Below are 23,278 nucleotides of genomic sequence, written 5' to 3' on the forward strand. Positions count from 1 at the left end.
TGCTCTTCCTCTCAACAGCTATGTGAGGGAGGAGAAGTGGATTTTTCTTGCAAATCGATGAAAGCAAATTCCATGTGAAAACCGTTAATTTAAAGAGTGCCTATAGTCAGAAAAGTGACTACGTAAAAAATATTTACTCAACAAGCAGGTCTGCACCATTGTGTTGGGTTTACTTACTTTACAGAATTTACAAATTTTTATTTCTGTTATATCTGCAGAGACCATTCTGCTTAATGCAACAAAATCTTGCAAATAGAGCAAAGAAGCTACATTTCAATTGTGGAATGTTTATTACCGGCAATGATGCCAGAGGCAGAAACAACACAGAACAGCTTGGTTATCAGCTCCCATGTGGAAGCTACACAGTCGGCAGTTATTAAAATCAGCTTTGGAACTGTAAACTTAGAAAACTGGAACTAGAAGATATTGAAAGAGAACAAAGTTTAGAGTCATTTTTCTGACTATTCAAACTGAACATTAGTATAATTAGTACAATTCATTATATCTTACCATCTTTGGTGACATGCACAACAAACAACCCTTCTTCGTTGCCCAGAGCTATTCTTTCATGATCTATGACAGTAAAAAAATAAATAAAACAAAAACAAATAAAAAAGATGTGGCATTTCTCTTTGGTCACTTATAGAAAATCATAACATTCTAGGACTAGAAGGGACCCCAAGAAATCATCTCGTCCAGTCCCCTGCACTGGGGCAGAACTAAGTATTATCTAGTATTAGTCGACAGGTGTTGGTCTAACCTGTTTTTAAAAACCTCCAGTGTTGGAGATTCCACAACCTCCCTAGGTAATTTGTTCCAGTGCTTAACCACCCTTATAGTTAGGAAGTTTTTCCTGATATCTAACCTAAATCTCCCTTGCTGCAAGTTAAGCCCATTGCTTCTTGTCCGATCCTCAGTGGATAAGGAAAACACCCCCCTCTTTATAACAACCTTTTACGTATTTGAAGACTGCGATCATGTCCCCCCTCAGTCTGCTTTTCTCCAGACTAAACAAATTATTTTTTCAACTTTTCCTTGTAGGTCATGTTTTCTAGACCTTTAAAATTTTTTGTTGTTCTCCTCTAGACTTTCTCTAATTTGTCCACACCTTTCCCAAAGGGTGGTGTCCAGAACTGGACACAGTACTCCAGCTGAGGCCTTATTAATGCTGAGTAGAGCAGAAGAATTACTTCTTGTGTCTTGCTAACAGCACTTCTGCTATTACAGCGTGCTAATACTTTTTTTTGCAAAAGTTTTACATTGTTACATTGTTGACTCATATTTAATTTGCAGTTCTCCTTCCTAGGCAGTCATTTCCCATTTTGTATTTGTGCAACTGATTATTCCTTCTTAGGTGTAGTACTTTGCATTTGGCCTTATTGAATTGCATCCTATTTATTTCATACCATTTCTCTAGTTTGTCAAGATAATTTTGAATTCTAATCCTGTCTTCCAAAACCAAAACAATTATATGAAGATAAAATGCATTGGTAGCCTCCCTTTTTTATTTCTTTCATAGTAAAGCTGAAAGAAATATGACCGCCTTTTTCTATTTCTCATGCTAGTAGATATGTCACTATGTAACAGTATACATAACAACTGTTCAGAGCACTTAAGCACAGTACTGACTTTGTAGTAAACAAATAAAACATCAAATTTACATAATCAAACTACAGATGCTGTGCATTAGCATGTAATAGATCCAGACTGAGTCTCTGTCCTACGTTCTTACTTACAGAGGACAGGAGTGCTAATGGAAGCTGTATCTTCAGTCCTGAGATGATAAAGTGGTGAAGGAAGTTCTGTATTACTTACTCTGTAGTGCTACTTTTGGCTAGTTAAGGAGCTGTGTTCGCAGAATACAATGTAAATCGTGCCCACTCCTTAGCCACAAGGATATTAGTTATGAAATAGGGTGGGGGGAATGTTCTTAAGGAAATTCCCAGAAACACTGAACATCCTACCACACTTCCCCATAGCACCGTCCATATTGCCATATGGCATAAAATGCTCAACAAAATGTTATTCAGTAGCCAAAAGAGAGAGTTATTTACCTCATTGTTTGGGTAATTCTTCTATCCAAATTATATTTCACGCTGATGTTTAACCCAAGATTACTTTTGTGCTGAATTGCATACATTAGGGTCCAGAGTCTGAGCAGGCCTCCTGAAGGGCCAAATCCTAATGTTCTAACCCACTTTTCCTTAGTCTGCTTTACTCTGGAAAATTCCCATTTGTTTCCTAGATTTCGCTGGAAATTTGCCTGAGTAAAAACTGAGTAAGGGAGTCTCACGATTTAGCTTCAATTGCACGGATGGGATTTACAAGCACCACTATTTTGAATGTGCAAATCCATTATTTGCACACTTGGCCTTTGCTCATGCAAATACTTATTTTGCATGTGCAAAACCAAGTTAATAAATGTTGAGGGGCACAATTAATAATAAACACAATAAATGGGAATTAATTATTTGGACCTAGAATCTAAAATTTTATTGACATTTCTGTTTAAGTAAAGTGTATAACATCTATCTTGGAATAGCAGAAGTCATAGACAGAAGCTTTATTTTTCTTAAATTTTCAGAGAGTGGGAGAAAACAAAGGCACTGAATTTATCTATCTTTTGCTTATAGTGAGCCAATCTCTCTCTATATAGATTGTCATAGGTAGGATCTGAACTCAGCCCTCCAGGGGAGAATGTAACCTTAACACAGCACCTTAACCCCTTTGGCTCCCCTAATTTACAAATCAGCTTGCTCTACATTTTAAAAAAAGATCTAGATGCAAATTTATGGCTCATCATAATTTCCTGAGACAGGGCTTTGTCGCACTGCCTAGGAAGAAAGGAGAGTGCAGAAAGTGTTAATATCGTAACTGTGTCCAGTAACACCCAAGAAGTGTTTACGGCAGATTATCAACTCATACCTATAATTGCTGCTGACTGGGTTGTTTTGATGAGAGGGAGGGTGCTGTCATAAGCCTCTTTGGGAACATAGACTGATCGGTCTTTGAGCTTATTCTTCTTCAAAATCCTATGCAATTCATTCAGCACTCCCACCCACTTGCTCTTTTCATTCTCACTGTCTGCTAGAATCAGGATCGAACACTTATTACTGGATGCGGAGAGCTGGGAAGCTGTAACCTGAAAAAGTTTTAAATGGATATGCTTATGAAACAAAGGAAAAGAGGCTTCAGCATTAGTTATTGAAACACAAGTCCATGGCTATCAATATCCTTTTCATTAGATGCTGACTTGAGCTGTATTCAATCAACTGAAGAACTGGGTTTCTTCATCAGAAATCCATGCAAAAATAATCTAGTGAAGATGATTGAACCAAGTGGATTTGTTGTTAGTGATATAATTCAGAGATTTCCACTTTAAATTATTTAGGGTGTGTAGGTCTTAAGGCAGTTTTATAAATGAAAAACATGCTTACCAAGCATTTCTGAAAGACTATTCTGTACTTGGTATACACATACAATTCTTGTTAACATTAATGTAATGGGAACTATGCATGAGCAACCCAGACCTGTGAAACTTTTTAAATAGCTGGACCACTTGATTACATGTAAAAGTGAAAAACCATCTCTGACTTGAAACTGCACTCAGTATCAAACTCAACCTTTTTAAGAATTTAACTTATTTAATGCCAGTGGCTGTTAATCCAGCAGTCTAATTCTAAATTATATTCAAATATTCACTATTATTTGGGTTTTTTCCCCTGCTTTGAAGTGCTTTCTATAACAGTTTCCCTTTAGAACAAATCCTAGTGTCACTCACTAGACTGAATGATAGAAAGTTCTGAAAGATCTTTTCTAAAAAGTATTTTATGATTCACTCTACCTAAATTACTAAAAAGTCAAGCGTGAGAATACCACTGACCTCATAGAAGTATTGAGTTGCTAGTTTATTGCAAGAGATTGTGACTTGAAGAGACATTGGGGAAGACAATAGTGTGAGAGGAGAGATCTCAAATAAGCAAAGTATCTTGTATTTCTTTTTTATTTATTTCTGACTGGGGTAGGGTCAGCCGAAGACTTGCATTTGACATGCTCAGTTTTAATTGGGGTGTTTGTAATGGGTTTAGAGTTGCAGTTGTTGATGTTGCTTTGTGAATTGCTGGAGAATAAAGTAGGAAAAGCCCTAAGCAAAAGTCTCCACAGAGAAGCATACCAAGGAAGTGGGTTTGTTCAGGAGACAATGCCTGTGTGTAGTCTTCTGTGATTCCTTGTGAATAACTGAATCTAACTGGGCTACAGATTATTTTTTTTACCCTAATCTAGCTCATTTTATTTATTTTTTTCTTCTATTTCTTGGTAACACTTTATTTTTTGTGTTGCATAAGAGCACAAATAAGAGTATTGAATAAAAGAATCTGAACAGCCTCAAAGAGAAATATACTTATTTCATTCCTCTAAATTCCTAGTAACTGCGAAGTTTAATCCAAATGATACTCACGTAGTCATGAGAGCGTGAATGGCAAATGTGGGAAGGACCCTGTAACTTGTTATCTATCTTTACTGTGTTTTTCATGTTCTGTTTCAGTTGCTATGTACATGCTTTCTAAGAAGGACTCTCTGAAATTAGGCCAGGAACCATGACATAACGAGGGGGATACTGAACACGTGGTATTGAAAACTGAACAATAAAAAGGAATGGTTTTACTACTAGGAAGCAAGAAAAAAAAAAGGAAGGAGAGGAAAAATGCAATGCTTCTGTTAAATATAGTCTCAAAATATGTTCTGTTAAATATATTCTCAAGTGAGGGAGACATTGGATTTTGACAAAGTCAGCCCCATGACAAAGGGTACGGAAGTAAAGCCTTATGGCACCATGGAGCACAGCACAAACCACAATGAAGTACAGAGAATGGGGCACAGAAAAAGGGCAGACAGTAATGTTGGGTTTCAGTACTTAGAAATGGAGACTGTACAGTGTTCAGTCATGACCCTGAATCTTGCACGGTTTGTTGCCTTCTGCATCCCACTGTAGGTGACATCACATCCCAGGTGGACCAACTGCTGGTAGAAATTGAAGAGCAGCTAGTAGTCTTGGTCCATGTTGGAACCAATGACACAGGTGGAAGCAGATTGGAGCTCCTGAAATTCAGGTTTGAGGATTTAAGTAATAGGATGAAGTAACAGAATGTAAGAGAACTATTCTCTGAAATACTACCAATGGCATGATCAAGGCCAAGTCATTCAGTGGCAGATTAGGAATCTAAGCATCTTGCTGACACTTTAGCTCTGTGAGACACTGGGGATTTTAAAATAAAAAATAGAACTATACAATGGAATGGACTACACTGGACAAAATACTGGTGGTCCAATAAAAGATTTTACCTCACCCACCTAATTTCTTTAATATCCTGGGACTAACACAGCTACAACACTGCAAACAATGTACTGGTTGATAGGGATGTGAGTTTGGGTGAGAGTTTTAATTTGTAAAGAGATGGCTAGAGACAGAGACCAGCACAGAAAAGAGGAAGCAATTTAAATAAAACAGGAAGGATTATTAGGTAATGAAAAATATTAAAGTGAAGAAGAAGTGGGCTAAATATCCAGTCAGTCTGACGATGGCCACACTAGCAAAGGGTCAAGTTCTGCAGTCTTTTACCAACCAAAATTCTCACTAAAGTCAACAGGAGTTTTGCTCAGTGAAGGAATGCAGAATTTGGCTCAAAGTTTTAACTGCCTATAATATACAATACAAATTAAAACATTATATAAAATAGAAAGAGTAAAGGAATAGGCACATAGATGAGAATTCAGGACCAGGACCCTGATTAAAATGGACTGAATATCAGGAGAAGCTAAATACAGAATCATAGATAGAGGGCCAACCCCCACCCAGACCATTAACTCATTTACTCTAATCCCATGCATTTTACAGGACCACTCACTACAGTATTTCCACTAGCACTAAGGAATCTAAACTGTTTAGAATTCAAAGACTGAGTAGAAAACAGCTGGAGAGGAGTAAGGCACTCATCCAATCCTGAAGTGATCTCTGCATAAATGCAGACTTCAATAGGACTCCATATGGGTGTGGGGGTCTTACCACTGGGAGGTCACTGCAGGCTCCGGATCTAAAAAGGAAGATTATAAAGGAAAAAGGGGGCACAATCATTATGCCCTGAAATTAAAGACAACAAAGGGAGCACACTTTTTAAGGTATGAATCAGACTTGAATTGCTTGATTAAAAGGAGCCAAGAAGCTGAGGAGGTAGATGGATTCTAAAAAGTTTGGGAAAAGGCATAACTAGCAGTAATGGGAGATTGCAGCTCCTGGTCATAGAGTGAAAAGTATACATCTAGCAAAATGTTTCTTGCCATGGCATGGGACTGCTTCCTACCATACTATGCAAAAGGGGAAATCAGAAAGGAAGAAATTCATTACTTGGTTTTGAATTAAAGAAAAGACTTAATTTAGTACGTGTACAGTAAACGGGACAGAATGTGAGCATTCAGTAATGATAATGTCATCTGTTAGCACTTGGAGGACCCAAAAGAAATGGAAGCGTAGATGCTGAGTTTCAGTAAGAGACTGAATCTTTACGTTTACATCCGAATCTGGGACGAAATCCTGGGCCCACTGAAGTCAATGGGAATTTTGCCATTGACTTCAATGGGCCCAGGATTTCACTCCTGATCTTCCCTATAGTTCTGGATCCAGTGTTGTGGTTCAGGTTTCTCTTTTGTTCCAGCATAATGAACAAAAGAAGAAGAGAAAAAGCATGGAATTAAATGGAATGGGATAATAGAACAACAATTAGGAAGTTAATAAGAGGGGAATCAGACAAGCATCAAGGATAAAACAATGCATTGTCGAAGTTTGTGGGAACCAGCCAGTAAAAAAAGGGTAAGAATATAAGAAAAAGTCAATGAAGGTAAAATCCTACTTTCAGATCTACAATCCAGATCTCTTGTGTGTATTTTGCACTCAATTCCTATCCATTGACATGAATGGGAGTTTGCAGGGATCAAGCTCATATACTCAACAGAGATATGCACATATACAATAAACGTATACATTACGGTTCAAGGAATAATATGAAATACAGATGTGGAGGAAGATTAAGGTCAGAAAATGTAACTATAGAAGATCGTTGCAGAAGTAAAGAATAACAAAAAGAAAAGACACTTCAAAAGGATTAACAAAAATAAGAGATCAGTGAAGGGGAGACCATAGATCCTCTAAAAGGTACCAAAAGTAGTTTTACCATGAGAATGAGGTGCAAGTATATTCTTGAATCGTTACTTAGATTGTAAATCTCTTTGGGGCAGGGACCATCTTCTTCTTTTCTTTTACAGTGCTTAGCACTCTCGGGTCCTGGTCTATGTATGGCTCAGGCTCCCAGGCACTACGGCAATACAAATAATGAATAATAATTCTATGCACCACTGCTACCGTGGTGGAGCTGGATCAGTGTTAGCCATGGAGAGAAATGTTCAAAAATGAAGGGCAGTGTGTGTGGCTCAATCCCATTGCACCATGCTAACAAAGCTGCGCCTAGACCAATCAGGTTTAAACCATACATACTTACTCTAAAGATACAGGGAATATCTTTTCGATTTGCATGGATGACATCAGAGGCCAAGACAGAACTCACTGAGAATTCTTCATCCCTTAGAGAGACAACAAATATCATTTAGAAGGGAGTATGAGCCTGACATTTCACTTGTGCTTGCACAGTAAAAGTAGAGCTATTATCTTAAGCACACAATAATGTAGCACCCAGACCTAATTTTTAAAATAGCTTGATTTTCCATCCGCAAGTCAGTATCAGCAGAAATAACTTACAAGTGTGTTGTAACCAATTTTTGACTACATAAATGTTCACAGAGATAAATCTACCCAGCTGTTCTGCATTAGGTTTCTACTTAGGTTAAAAAAAGCCAACAAAAACCCCAATTTCCCCCTTCCCGTAACCCTGGACTGTTGGTGTCAGAACAAACTCTTGGGTATAGAGATATAAGAACACACTGGGTATTTGTACAGCAACGCACACACTGGATATTTGTACAGCAGGAGAGACAAAACTTCAGCTACAGCCAGGAATCACTATCAGTTGTTATAACCACATTTGGTTAATAAGAACAACAACAAAAGGTTTATTTAGCTCCCTGGCTGAGACCCTGTGTGGTACGTTTTATACCAGAACAAATTTTTATGATGTCTTAACTAGAAGTGTTCAATAGCAATGAAGTTTACTGGAAAACAAGCTTCAGTTTAAAATATTACTCAGGGATACAGAACCTTCCTGGAGGTAACCTTCATTCCAAGGAACTCAAAGTGAAGAATTTGCTGTCTCTGGTTTTCCACAGAAAACCCCATTCAGCACTAAACAGCTTACCTCATGTCAATAACCTGACTCACTACCACGCTGGGCTGGGACGCTTTTCCTTCTGCTATATCATACAGGAAGAGTTTGAAATCACAGACCACAGCCAGCGCTCTCTGCCAACCTTTCTTTACTCCAGCCGGTTTAGGAACCTATAGTCAAATAAATAGCACTGATCAGCTTTTCATTAATTTGTGTTTTCAAAAGAGCATAATGCAAGTATTGGGCCTGTCAGTGACAATGAAGAGTAGCATCAGTAATAGAAGAAGTGTACAGTGAAAGAAATGAGAGCCAGCTCAGCAGCCTGTCCAAGTGTCAGATGTGAGCGCTACACTATAGTACAGAAAACCTGTAATGCCTGGGGTTCTGTCCATAGCTCACCTTTCTACACCCATAAACTCATAACAAAGGAACAGAGGGATTGATACAAGAAGAAACAGAATCTTGTACATCTCTAGTTCACCTGCTGGAATCCTGCCCGATAGATAGTGAGATAACATTTGACAGCTGTTGGGTGATCTCAGTACAATGCCCATGAACCTTAGAAGAAACCACCACCACAGCTGACACTAGTTGCAATAGAAGGGCCCAAAGATTGACTGGACTTGTAGACTGAACTAGCCTTTTACTCTATAAGCAGTCCCTCCAAGACAGGTTCAAAATACATTGGCACAGCAGAATGAGAGGAGCTCGGTTGCCACTACCAATGCTATAACTGTTCTGTGAATAATCAGAGGTCTTCAGTCTCCAAGGCTGTAACTTTAAAACAAAACAATATACAATAAAACAATTCAGAGCTAGACTTTAATTTCCTGACAGATCGTGACAACAGCAAAGTTAACACCAAGCTACCCATTCCAGTTTCATGATACTTACTCGGACATGACCTTCGTATGCAGTTCCTATGCCTTTCTGTGGATCTATCCCCAGAGGGCCTTTGGTCTGTTCAGGAGGGATTGGGCACACTGCTGGGGCCTTGTCTGCACAGGTCACATGGCATGAGAATCCACATACTTATCAGGGGAGAAAAAAGATAGTTAATGTTTCATATAAAAATCTCCTCTCTTTTGTAATGTAAAAGCTGTGGTAATAATACATTGAAAGCAGATTCTCCCTCTATTGAAGTGTACTCCATTGCCAATAACTAAATTATTTCAATAAAACTTGCTATACTGAAAGAGGGGAAAGTAAAGTTACTCATAGGAGCAGTAAATACATGGCTTTAAAAAGCCAGATTCTGATACGAATTCAAACTTCTTCAAAGTTCAGAACGCCCGGTTCCAACATTCTGGTTTGGAATATAAGGGAGAAAGAGGTGTCAGTTGTGAAGTTAGGATTGAGGCACTTGCAAACTTCAGATCTATTATTTTAGTGTAAAATTGGGGTTGAGTGTCAGCTTGCTTCTCATTTTCCCCAACGTCAGGCTGTTGTCAGCACACATGACTACTACCATGTTTCCTTGCTGCCATTTTAAATCTAGAATAAATTACTAAACTGTCTTCAACTATCAACCATAATATTCTAAATACACCTCTACCTCGATATAACACTGTCCTCGAGAGCCAAAAAAATCTTACCGCGTTATAGGTGAAACCGTGTTATATCAAACTTGCTTTGATCCATCGGAGTGCGCAGCCCCCCCCCCCCCAGAGCGATGCTTTACCGTGTAATATCCGAATTCGTGTTATATCGGGTCATGCTATATTGGGGTAGAGGTGTAATTCACACCATGTCATTTCCCCAGTTACACAGTTTACTGTAGAATCCCGTGTGTGAGATGCCCAGGATGCTTAGCCCCCCTGTTACAGGTTGCAAGATGAAGAACACAACACGTGAGTTAAACATTAGAATGATGGAATGCATTAATTCAACATCATAACACTGCTTGTGTAGTTTGCATAAAGACTCTAGGCACTTCAGCTCCCATTTACTCTTGTCACACTCACCTTCACAAGTGCAGCCCTGTCTTATTAAACCAACCATCAGAGATGTACACTGATTGCATTTTGTAGGGGTATTAAAAGATTTCACTACAAACTGGTGGGCCTTAGGCTGTGAAACAAATGGACACAGATGTTAATTTCTGGTAACATTTTTCACAAAGAACAATTATTTTTTCACAGACAAACCATACATAAAAGAGCATACATGTGGTCTTGAAAGCTCAGCTTATGTTTATTAAAAACAAGAGCTGTGTACATGACTCCTGGGCTGAAAATTTACCTTGCAGCCCTTATCAGGTCTTAAAACAGCTCAATTTTTATGGATTGCTGCTATCACCCTCTGTAAACTAACTATTGAAACTTGGACCATGTCCCAGCATACGAGTTTGCAGCCACTGTTTAAAGGAAGGCTGTCAAGGTCAGTAGTCTATAAATTGTCCCCTGTTGTAATAGTATCCTGCAGAAGTTGCAGGCAAACATTTTTTTTTTTTTTGGAAATGCTGGTCATAGAAGCTTTATGTTAAGGGAAATGGGCCTGAGCTGGAAGAGGGAAGTTATATGTGAGTGGGTCACTATAGTTTAAAATTCTGACTTAAATACTGGAATGGGAGATATAGTTCAGTTTTACAGAGCTAGTCATGGGTGGTTTCATAACATCAATGGTAAAATATTTAAGGTAAGACAACATAAGGCTGATTTTGAAGGGAGTTCCCTTCTCCGGGACTCCTGGGAACATGCACTGTCTGAACCAATGTATATATTCCTTTCCTCCTCAGGGTGAACATGCTGCCACAAAGATAGCAGAGACAAATGACTGTGTCTGTGTGATGAGTCTGTTTTGATTCATAAAAGGTTCTCCATGATGCCCAGGAAGCTGCCTCACATATTTCCTAAAATATGGAGATATCCCTATCTCATGGAACTGGAAGGGACCCTGAAAGGTCATTGAGTCCAGCCCCCTGCCTTCACTAGCAGGACCAAGTACTGATTTTGCCCCAGATCCCTAAGTGACCCCCTCAAGGACTGAACTCACAACCCTGGGTTTAGCAGGCCAATGCTCAAACCACTGAGCTATCCCTCCCCTCTATAATAATAGATAGATTATTCCCACTCTGCCCAGGAAGAGAGTCTCCTTTAGAGGAGTAGATTGTGGTGGGAAAGGGAACAGAACGTTTTCCTACTGTACATTTCCCAAATGCAAAAATATCACCATCCATCTGTGTAATGTCTAGGATTTGAGAAAGGGGGACCTTTGTTGAATATTTTTTGATGGCTAGGAATATTATAGTTTAGTTAGCTGTTTAAGATATTTGCCAATTAAAGACTCTGACTGCATCCATCTTTATGACACAGCCTGTTTGGTTCACGTGCAGAGAGTTTTCTGACTACAGACTGAAACTGATGAGAAAATAAGTCCCATTTTAGAAAGCTTGTGGCTGAGCCTAATGTAAGATGACCCTTTAGGCAGCTCCAAGGACAGAAGACCACTTATTATTTAGTGCAGTGATGAACCGCTCACAAAAACAGGCTAATTTTCCAGGAAAAAAAGCTTGTTTCACAAGATTTCACAGGTTCAAAAAGGTTTTACTAAGAAACTTAAAACTGGCACTTGAATACAGGAATGAAGTAACAGTCTCCTAGCAGGAGCTTTGGTAAATCTTGTTGCTATATTGTGGTTACCTCTGTTTCCCATCTGTGTATAAAATGCTGACATAGCCACTGGAGGAAACATGCATTTCTTTTCTCTAATATTTCCATATGGGTAAACTTCTATCAACCATTTCAGAAATACAGCTAACAGAGATAGGGTAACATTTTCAAATGGGACTTAGGACCCTAAGTCATTCAGCCACTTTTGAAAATTTTACCCTGCGAGTCTTTCCTTTCAAAACTGTCCACACAAACTCTTCTATCCTTGCTTGAATACATGAAACTATTCAGCCAAGGGTGAAATTAATTCCACTGGCTGGCATAAAGTCCAGATAGAGTCTCTGTGCAAGTGGAGTGCAGGAAAGTTGGAGAACTGGAATTCATTCTCTCAATCAGAGTCAGAGTGGGGGCTGACTGTGCCACCGTGTGCTGGTTCCAAAAGATACTGAGATTCCTGGATCTGCATAGTCAAATCCGTATCTCCTCCACTCTCAGCTTGCTCAAATAAGGAACTTCTATGTTGGGCCTACATTGGTCAGTGAAGTCAGTTTCATAGCATGCAGGGGGTATCTAAGCACCCCTGCACAGCTGTTCAGTCAACAACCCCCCAGCACAGTCCCTATGCAGTGGTTAAGTGGTAGGGAGCTTCTTGAACTATCATTCCTTACCAGTAGTGAATTTTATCCCCAAATCTTCATCTCTCAGTCACTTCCAGCAGAAGCTGAAAGCTTCTCATGCTGAGTGCCAAAGACACAGAAAGGGAGAATCTTCCCCTCAATTCTCTCTGTCATTTATTTTCCTCCATTATCTTCTAGCTCCATAATCTCCCTCTGTTCTTTTTAAATGGCCCAACTTGGCACTTTTGCTGTGACCAGATATGCAGCGCAAATGATCAACTCCATGTACTCTTGCATTAGGCAATCAACTCCAATCTTCTGCATCTTGTTGTCCAGGGATTGGGGCCTTGAGTCTCCCAAACAGCAAGGAGTTTAATTTATCACAAACCACCTAGGCAACTCTAAGAAAAAAATTCTGATAAACAAGTTTCCTGAAGCCACTGTTTAGGAATGAAATGTGTCCCCCTTCGATACAGAATTTTTGAAGGTGTGACTGAGTACCTTTGGTGCAGAGAGTCCTGATCCAATATATGCTGTCCTCATGGCTGGTGTATGAACCGAGCGTGGAGGATGATCTGTAACCTGAACACAACAACCCCACAAAAAAGTAATGAGAGGCATCAAAGGCACATTATCAAAAGATGCTTGACTAAAACAAGAAAGGCCAAAAAAAACAACAGAAAAGCAACCAAAATGGGGGACACGGACTAATATAGGAAAAAAATCAGCAAAAATAAATCCTAAGACTCACAGCAGAAAATATCAAGAAAATGGTCTGTTACATTAATAAAGAAAAGATTCATTCATTTAGTGTGGTTTAAAACTGCCTGGTCTGTACTGAAAGAATCAGTCCTAATTTCCAACTTTAAATTTCCCCCTTCAAAAATCTACATTCTAACAAGGAGATACAGGCCACATTATTATAGTTATTTAATATTTTGCCCTAATATGGTTGCGAAAGTGATTCAGAATGAGTCATTAAACAAGACTACAGTATAATGTAATTTTTAGCACAGACTTTTTAAATATATACCATGACTAAAGAGGAGTTATTAAAAGAGACAGTATGCACTGAACAATTCATTCCCTGCGTACTCCCCAATCAGATGTATCCCGGTGAAATTTAACTTGCTCTAAAGTGGAAATTCCCTGCGGTGCAGAGAACTCATGTTTAAAGGCTTAAAATGGTGCATAGTCCTTGCATGGGGCCCTCTGCATTTGATTGAATTTCAGCCTAAACAGAAGGACAAACTCTGTTTGCAGCAGTCATTTCTGTACAGAACAAACTCTTAGTTTGTAAGTAAAACATCAAAGCATCAGCACTGAGATTACCTCAATTGGTTCAATGTCACTAGCTGTGGAAGGAGACCTAGATCTTGAATGGAGGTGAGACTTGATATCTTCATCCCGTGAAGGAGTATTAGACAATGTAAAGTTCTCAACTGAATCAATCTATGGAAACATGACAGGGAAAAACAATTTAAAAAATCACTTTTAATAATTCACTGTTCTTCTCAAACTTCAGCTGCACTATTCACATACTTAAAGAAAAGTATGTCCCTAAGCATTTGCAAGTTCAGGACCTTAACTAGTTCTTGATGAGACTGACTATGCAGCCCTTTCAAAGGCAAAATTAACTACTCTTCAAACACTACTCTTTTTGGTCCTACTCTTATAATGGGATTTGCTCGTGTGGGCCCTATACATTTGAAATCCAATTTACAGCAGTGGGATGCTGCACAGATACAGGGAATCCGAGTGCAGGACAGGGGCTCTAAATGGAAAGAAGAGCTGAATGTTTAAAATTGGAAAATCATCTGAAAAGGAAAATGCAGCTTTTCTAAAGAAACATGTTTTAGACAAAGATGGATGAAAAGTTTGCAATAGAGTACATTCTAGAATATTTCCCTTCTGATGATTCTTCAGGTTCTAATTATTCACAGTATTTTGAAAGACAATACAACACATTTGTCTGTTACTGCAAACGCTTCTAACTTATATGAAAAAAATCGTTTTCCAAGTAAATTTAGTAACTTACTACAAAATTGCTAAATACTATGTTTAACAATCAGAGGAAAAAGACAGAGCAAACTACAAATTTCCTTTGCTAGGGAAACCACTGTTTCTACAGAAATGGCTGTTTTTTGAGGACATAGGTCTATATCATTTGAACTGCAGGAAAGTAAAGCCATCCTGAGTATAGATGCAGCTAGTGCAGGGGGGCTTTTTTATCCTTAATATTGTATGAGCTACTGACACTCAATCCTAACTGAGCTATCAAGGTTTTCTAAGGAGATGATTCTACTGCCATAGGGCACAGAGGCAAGACTACATCTCTCTATTGTGTAGTATTGGACCTTAGTCAATTTACCTGAAAATCCTGGACAGAAGCAAGTCCTCACTGAAAAATGAAGGTTACTGACCGGTACCCAGAGTTAGTCGAGATGGCACTGCATATTCACACTTACGGGTACTGCACCACCTTGAGGACTTTGCAGTAGAACAATCTTCTAGCAGTGTCAGCTAGAGCGCTCTTGTGCCACCTAGGATGAGGCTATGTCAGGGGCTGAGTGCCCTCCCCACCTCAGTTTCTTCCACTGCAAAGCCAGAGACCTGGAAAACAAGGACTCTGACAAAGAGGGGAAGGCAGGTGGCAAGTGTGAATATGCAGAGCCATTTCAAAGAACTCTGATTACTGGTAAGTAACCTTCATTTCTTCTTCGAATGGTTCTGCATATTCTCACTTATGGGACAGACTAATAAGTAGTGCTGAAACAAACCTGCAGGCAGGAACAGAGGCCTACTTGAATTGAGATTGAAGCACTCTCTTGCCAAATCCTATGTCGGCCCTAGAAACCAAGTCCAGAGCATTGTGCTTGGTGAAAGTATTCACCAAAATCCCAGGTTGAAGCTTTGTAGATTTTAACAACTGGCCCTGCCTAAGACAGGTGAAGAATGTAGCCACAGCTCTAGTGGAATGCACTTGAAATGCAGCAGGTATGGGGACTTTTGCTTTTATATAGCATTCAGCAGTGTATTGTTTAATCCACCGAGAAATAGTCTGGGAAGAAACCATACGTCTCATGTGGCTTTTAGCATAAGGCACAAACAATCTGAAAGATTTATGAAAACTTTTAGTCCTCTCCAGATAATAGAGGAGGGCCCTTCTGGCATCCAAAGCACATGACAGATTCTCCTTTATTAGAGTGCGGCTTAGGGGGAAAAAACTGGCATTGTCTGACTGATGTGAAAAATCAGACACCACCTTATGTAAAAATCTAGGATCAGATCTGAGAACAACCCTGTCCTTAAGAAAACAAGTGAAGGGTGAATCAGCTACAAGGCATTCAATTCACATACTCTCCTGACTGACATGATAGCTATAATAAAAGCTGTTATTTAAGTACTGTATATTAAGTATTCCAGAACACAAAGCCGATATAGGAGTCAGAATCTCCCTTCATCCATGCCTGAAATCTGGACCACTTTAGTTGGTAACGGTTTCTCGTAGATTGTTTTCTAGTTAACTAGTATGTCCTGCACAGGTGGAGAACATGAGTGCTCAAGAGCAGACTGAGTCGAAGTCAGATCGCTCACACTATTTCACTCTGGTGAAGAGTCTGTGGCTCTGGATGAAAGATCCTATGTCCTGCTGGGATAGGAGCTCTGGGGATAGTGGCAGATGCATGAAAACTCAGCCACACAGTTGAGATCAGTCAACCACTGATGACATGGCCTAGCCGGGCCAATCAGTATCATCCTTGCCCTGTCCTGACATACTATCCTTACTACCTTCTGGATCAATGGAAGGTGTGTGCAGGGGGTGGAGGGAAGTGGACCTTCCCCAGTGTAGAAGGAAGGCATCTGACAAAAACTGACTGTCCCAGCATGCTCTGGAACAGAAGAGGTGACATGTTTTGTTGTCTGGTTGCAAACAGGTCTATGTCTGGTTGACCACAGCTGGAAAAGAGTCTCAACCAATTGATCCTTTAGGGACCATTTGTGCACTGGGGAGTTGTCTCTGCTGAGATGATCCGCAAGTACATTGTTTTCCCCTGCTGGATGCAGAGCCACAGGATAAATGTTGTGACACATACACAAATTTTACAGACTTATCTTTGAACACAGAAAATCAGAATGAGCACCCGCTGGCTTGTTGACATAATTCATTGCTGATGTATTTCCTCTAACTACTTACACAACCTTCTCCTGCAGGTGATGGAGGAATGATTTGAGAGCCAGAGGAACAGCTCTTAATTCCAATACATTGATGTGCTGAGTTTTCTCCTGACCAGACCAGTACCCTCGACTGACACATGTCAGAGACAACTATCTCTCGGTCTCTCTTCTGGAACCAGGGCAGTGGTATCTAACCATATGGTCCTTGGTTTGGCAATGTGCAGCCTCAAAGGCTTTTCTGAGGGGGCCTCAGGAATTGGATCTGATCCCAGTCAGGGGTGCAGCTTCTTGGAACACTTCAGTTCTTTGCTGGTGGGAGCAATGGGCTAAGACTAGCCTTTTTGACTCTGGACCAGAGGGTGACTTGGAACTACAGGGTCTGGCCTTGAGGGCTTCCTCCCTGAGAAGGAGCTGCAGGTGAGCCTCCCCATACTGTTGGGCTCTGAGAGAAGAGGCCTTCAGATCGAACAATCAGAAGGTGAATATCCTTGTGCCAGGCACCTGAGGCACAAAGCGTGGTCGTCGGGTGCTCGGAAGACAGCTGAACAGGAAAGCCACCTTTTAAAACCTGCCTTTTTCTGCTTCTCCAGTTCTGCCATAACACGGAACTGAAAAAGAATCACTAACTGATTAAACTAATAGCTAACACTATCTATCTAAGAAGAAAAATGCTCTGGCTCTGAAGAAACCAGAGCAGGTCACATCTATTTGTGGCATGCAGTTGGAAGGAACTGAGGTAATGAGGGTGGCCTACCCCCTATACAGCCTTGCCCTCAGGGGGCATGATGCTGAGGGAGGGGAGGCGCAAGAGCTTTCTAGCTGACACTGCTAGGAAATGGTTCTACCTCAAGGCATCACAAGGTTGTGCAGTACCCTTAAGTGGGAATATGCAGAGCCACTCGAAGAACAAGATGTGTCCACTGAGTTGAACTTTCCTGTATAAATATATTTTTAAAAAATAGACTGACTAAGTAGCTGCTTTTCTCTCTGTTAGCAACTAAACTACTATAAATAATGGGGAGACCAAGGATGTTTGCAATAGGCTAGATTGATGACTGTCTTTTCTACAGAAATGTTATCAAACATCACAATATTCCCATCTTTCCACCAAATAATGCCTTGCTAGGTCAGTTGGGAATGGCCACCCTGGTAATAAAAAAAATAACTGCCCAGCAACAATATGAAAACTATAAACACCCCAGTGATGGCTTTTCTCCATTGTTATTGATGGAGTACCACAAACTACATAACCCTTCAGGAAACATGTTACATTTCCAAACTGCCCTTCTTGAACATGCATAAATGGTCCTTTCCATCTAAAAATATATTCACAGTAGTGAACAGGTGTAATCGTAGAATTTTTTAAAAACTAGTATGAGGGACTGTTCTGGTTTGTAATTTTTACAAATGCTTCAAACTGTTTTAGAGAACTATTGGTGGAGAATGTTCTTCATCTTAAAAAAAACCCTCAAGATGGATAAAGGTTTCTGCCAGTTATGATGCATGCATTCTCTTTCCACAGTGAAAAGTAAAAATTCCTACTTACCAATATACCTGTTCGCTACACGTAGAAAATATGTTTCAAGCATTATGGCAATAATTAGCAGTAAGCAAACTTTTTTGTGCTCAGATTTACCAGGTGCAAATTATAACTCCAAATCTTTACTAATGTCAGAAACTAACGATGCCTTTAAGTAATAATATCCCCAACCATATGACAGTGGTGCTATAGACATTTTAAATTATTTTGCAAAATCCAAATATGAAATTGCTTGGGTCTCACTCAAAATCCCTACCACTGACATTTAAGAACAAAACAAAAACAAACAAAAAACCCAACAATTAATTGTAGGAGAAATTTCTATAGCAAAAGACAGAAATGCCATCCTTCTTGTAGTTAAATTAGGAGATCTAATCTGGAATTTCATAAATATTTCAAAATATTCAGAAAAAAAAGGAATATCTGCTGAAGAGATAAGGTTATCTTGCAACCTAATATTTGCATACAGAAGAACATCTTCAAGGTACATCCTTAAAAGATAAACCATTTGCCACCAATGTAGTAGAAGTTAAGAAACTTTTCTGGAAAGGTCTACATAATTTTGTATTTAGGACGTTATCTACTGTGTTAAAAGAAATGTTTATTACTACACTTATGAAACTGAAAAATTAACTTATGGCCTGATCCAGCACTATGGAAAGTCAATTGGAGTTTTGCTATTAACTTTAATAGTGTAAACGCAGGGCCTTAGTTTGTTGGATGCTGCAGTATTTCCAAAGTTTAGTTCCAAACAAAGTGGATTTAGGGCTTGTCTATCTGATGCAGCAATGCGCACAGCAGGAGGGTATATTCTAAAGCACAACAACGTATTGTGCACTAACTGGCCTGCATAGAACCTGTGGGTACAAACTAAAAGTTCCCTCCTGTGCTGAAACAGTACTAAGTTAAAATACACTAGGGAACTTTTAGTGCATACCAGAAGGGTCCACATGGGCCTGTTACTGCAATATAAAATTCACGCTCTTGTAGTGTATATTGCCACATCGTGTAGACAAGCTCTTAGTAATGTCTAGGTCCTAAACTGGCCACATTAAAATTCTTCAAATAGCCCATAAGCACTATTAACTATTAGATTATCTAAAGCATGTGTTGTATCACCCAACTGCGCAGCCCTTAATCACGCAAGCAGTCTTGATGTCTTCCACAGGATTACACACGTTTAAGGGTTGCAGGACAGAGCCCGCAGGCCCCAATTCTGCAAAGTATTTAAGTATGTATTTAAATCCATCCATATCCAACAAAGCACTTAAGTACATGCTGAACTGAGATGGACTTCTGAATCAGAGCCATAGTGCTTAAATAGTAGATATTGTACACTGTAAACGGTATTGTACACTGTAAAATACAATAACCTGTGTTTTTAACTGCAGCTAACATATTATTAATAAATTTATTATTAATTATTATTATGATTATTATTAAAGAGAGAAAAATCATTAGCCTAATCACTGAATATTAATATAGGTGTTTTTTCCAATATTCTATGTCATATATAATCACAAAGTGGTGAGAGTTCAGGACAGACATATTCCTCTTTGTAAGGTAATGCACCTATCTCAAACACATTGTAACAATACTTTGATATGATACAATCGTGTTTGTTATATAAATGTTCAGATGTTTATAAATCCACCAAAGGCTTTAGATCAGGAGTGGGCAAACTTTTTGGCCTGAGGGCCGCATCAGGTTTCCAAAATTATATAGAGGGCTGATTAGCGGAGGCTGTGCCTCCCCAAACAGCCAGCTGTGGCCCAGCCCCAGCCCCTATCCGACCCCCCCCACTTCTTGCCCCCCCACCGCCCCCCCCGGGCCCCCGCCCCCCCCCACACCCCCCCCCCGTTCCCTGTCCCCTGACAATCCCCGGAACCCCTGTCCCTGACTGTCCCCTGCCACCCCATCCAACCCTCCTCTCATTCCTGACTGTGCCCCCCCAGGGACCCCTGCCCCATCCAACCACCCCTTCTCCCTGACCGCCCCCAGAACCCCAGCCCCTGACTGCCCCCTGCCGCCCCATCCAACCCCTCCTCTCATTCCTGACTGCCCTCTGGGGACCAGTGCCCCATCCAACCCCCCCTTCCCTGTCCCCTGACCTCCCCCAGAACCCCAGCCCCTGACTGCCCCCCGCCTCCCCATCCAAGCCCCTCTCCTTCCTGACTGCGCCCTGGGAACCCCTGCCCCCATTCAACCCCCCCTGTTCCCCACCCCTGTCCCGACCCCTATCCACGTCCCTGCACCTGACCACCCCCCCGAACTCCCCTGCCCTCTATCCAACCTCCCTTACCCCCTTACCGTGCTGCCTGGATCACCGGTGGCACTACAGCTGCTCCGCCCAGAGCCAGCCACACCACCGCACAGCACAGAGCACCGGGTCAGGCCCCAGCTCTGCAGCAGCGCTGCCCCAGGAACTCGCAGTCCCGCTGCCCAGAGCATTGTGCCAGTGGCGGAGCGAGCTGAGGCTGTGGGGGAGGGGGAACAGCAGGGGAGGGGCTGGGGGCGAGCCTTCTGGGGCAGGAGCTCAGGGGCTGGGCAGGAAGGTCCCGCGGGCCGTAGTTTGCCCACTTCTGCTTTAGATGCACCTCCGAGGTTGAAGATATTTAGCATCATATATTATCATGGATATGAGTTTCTGCTTCTACTAGTTACTACAATTTACTTAAATTACCTGCTTAGAATTCTATTTTTTTTTAAAAAGAAAACATCTCTGGGCCATGATAGTTCCAAAATATGCCCCTGACTGCCAAACTTCTGCTTTCTATGAGAAATTCCTGTAAAATACCTCCCAAGCTCTTGCAATGGAAGCAAAGAGGCTCTCATTTGAATCCTGCTCATCCACCTGTGTTGCTATCTGATCAGTTTTCACAATGAGCTTTAGTGACTTTCCCTTTTGTATCAAAAAAGAATAAAACCCAAAGCACCATCTTCAGTTACTGTGGTATTCTGGTCACAGAAATATTACCATACAAAACATTCCTAAAGCTTTGAACTCATAGCTTTAAAACAACAAACAGCACAGCAGCAGCAGCGGTAACAGCAGCACAAGACATGCAGTAAGATAAATACACAAGCCATAAATAGTCAACATAGGACAGTCTACATTAAACAAAGGCATGTACACCACAGGCAAAAATAAAGGGCCACACAGAGTAAGACAGCATCTTACACGTCTGCCTTTGTTAGCTGGAATACAGGAAGGAGAGCGCTTCAACAAAGAAAGGAGGAAAATGAGTTACAAAACTTAAAACAAGGGCACACACGCTAGCTCAGAATTTGTCACTATGTTAATAGACAAACAGTAGACATGCACAAATATATTTTAAAAATAAATATTTCTAAGACAAATATTTTGTACATATTTTGGGGATGTTACTCATAAGGGGGAACAACACGAGGAAAAAACATAGGAAAGAAAGTTATTTCAAATCCTGTAACTTTGCAGCAGACAATAATGCTCTACAGTGTACACTACATTAGACCACATATGCATGACTTCCACAATAAATACCTTTATCATCAGTAAAAGATGAATAGTTTCTTCTTTTGAAGGCCCAATGTGTTCAGTTTAAAATACCATTAAGAACCATAATTCTTCAAAACCTAAGGAATTATCAACGTGTGGGTGCAGCCAGGGTTCTCACTACAGAATGCCGCAAAGAGCTATTAAGTAATTAACTATGAAAGTTGTGGATCCAGTTCATACAGTGGAGGCTTATGAGGGCCAGATTCAATGTTCCATGTGTGGTAGTCCAACTGAAGCCAAAGGGTATTTTAAGCAAGGATTGATAGAAGGATAGGACCTGAAACAGCAGCTTCAGTCACTCAGGAGGCAGACACGTTTCATTTACAATTATTTAAGAATGAAAAAAATATCTGTTCCAATAAGTAGGGCAAATGTTTGCTAGGGCCACGGTAGGTTCCACTTAATATGAAATATAAAAATGATCACAATCATTACCCTTAAAATATAACCCAAGTTGCTATTTCATATGGGGAGGGGCATAGTGAATCATCAGCACAGTGAGATGTTTCTCTTCCTCCTGAAGCATCTGCAGGCTCCAGTCATAGGCAGCTGGAGCGCAGACATCTATTTTTATTTTTCTCCAACAGAACTAGGGAAATTATAGTCTTCCTAGTTGATACAATTAGAATAAACTACAATCATTCATAGTTTGCTATAAACATTTCAATCATTTGGATGGCAGAGATTCAAGCAGAGCTCTGCCCTTGTATGTAAATAGATAATTTTAAAGCATATATTTAGTGAGTCAAATTCTGAAGTGATTTACACCCATGAAATTACATGGTCTTCAGTGGGCTTGCAAAGGGTGTAAAATGGATGTAAAATTTAGCTCAGTATCTTGCTCTCTAAACTATTACCAGCATTTTAGGGGGAGCATGGGGTTACTGTGTGCATAGGGAGGAAATGACAGGCCATTAGCAATATCCACTGCTGGTCCTACTCAAGAGAACACCCCATGCGATATTGCAGCAACTGCAATCTCCTGAGGAACTCTAGCTGGCAGTCTTGGTTGGGTAGGGGGTGATGGCAGGTGAAAGGTCTTTGGTTTTGGAACTCACACTCCTTCTTGGTTTGACAGGATCTACATTTGATTCCCTTCAAGTCATGCTACAAAATCCTGCCATTGTTCTTCCAAGTTATTATTGTCAATCAGGGAGACTGAGTGGGGGATGGAGGCCATGTCTAGCGTGATAGTGGTATTTTTTAAGACTCCTATTTTACTTTTTAAAGTTCTGATTAATATACTGAAAACTTGTTTAATAGGCCTAGAGCATGGAACTGAGCTACCTATGAATAATATATAGATATTTTTATATTTTCTGTTTAATCTTTGTAATTCAGAGATAATGTCTTAAGGGTGTTACTTGATAAATTAGATCGTGATCAATTACATGAAAAATAGCATATTTACCTTGTGCAAATTCAAATGTCCCTCTCCAAATATATATTAACAACATCAAAAC

General features: G+C 40.3%; 1 protein-coding gene across 9 annotated transcripts in view; it reads right to left on the bottom strand.

Annotated features, from left to right (window-relative positions):
* Positions 1-23,278, bottom strand: part of CDC42BPA (CDC42 binding protein kinase alpha) — a 337,912-nt gene that overhangs the window by 35,162 nt on the left and 279,472 nt on the right. For 8 of the 9 annotated variants that reach the window (XM_034764724.1, XM_034764720.1, XM_034764725.1 and 5 more), the window contains exons 22-30: positions 21,459-21,497; positions 13,891-14,010; positions 13,060-13,140; positions 10,295-10,400; positions 9,225-9,361; positions 8,361-8,500; positions 7,551-7,632; positions 2,926-3,142; positions 511-573 (exon numbers count right to left, since the gene is read on the bottom strand). In XM_034764724.1, coding sequence (XP_034620615.1) covers positions 511-573; positions 2,926-3,142; positions 7,551-7,632; positions 8,361-8,500; positions 9,225-9,361; positions 10,295-10,400; positions 13,060-13,140; positions 13,891-14,010; positions 21,459-21,497 — 985 coding nt within the window. The remainder of the gene's footprint in view (positions 1-510; positions 574-2,925; positions 3,143-7,550; positions 7,633-8,360; positions 8,501-9,224; positions 9,362-10,294; positions 10,401-13,059; positions 13,141-13,890; positions 14,011-21,458; positions 21,498-23,278) is intronic. The other variant, XM_034764722.1, reaches the window with a different exon arrangement.

The sequence above is a fragment of the Trachemys scripta genome, chromosome 3 (genome assembly GCF_013100865.1).
Source record: "Trachemys scripta elegans isolate TJP31775 chromosome 3, CAS_Tse_1.0, whole genome shotgun sequence".
NCBI lineage: Eukaryota > Metazoa > Chordata > Testudines > Emydidae > Trachemys > Trachemys scripta.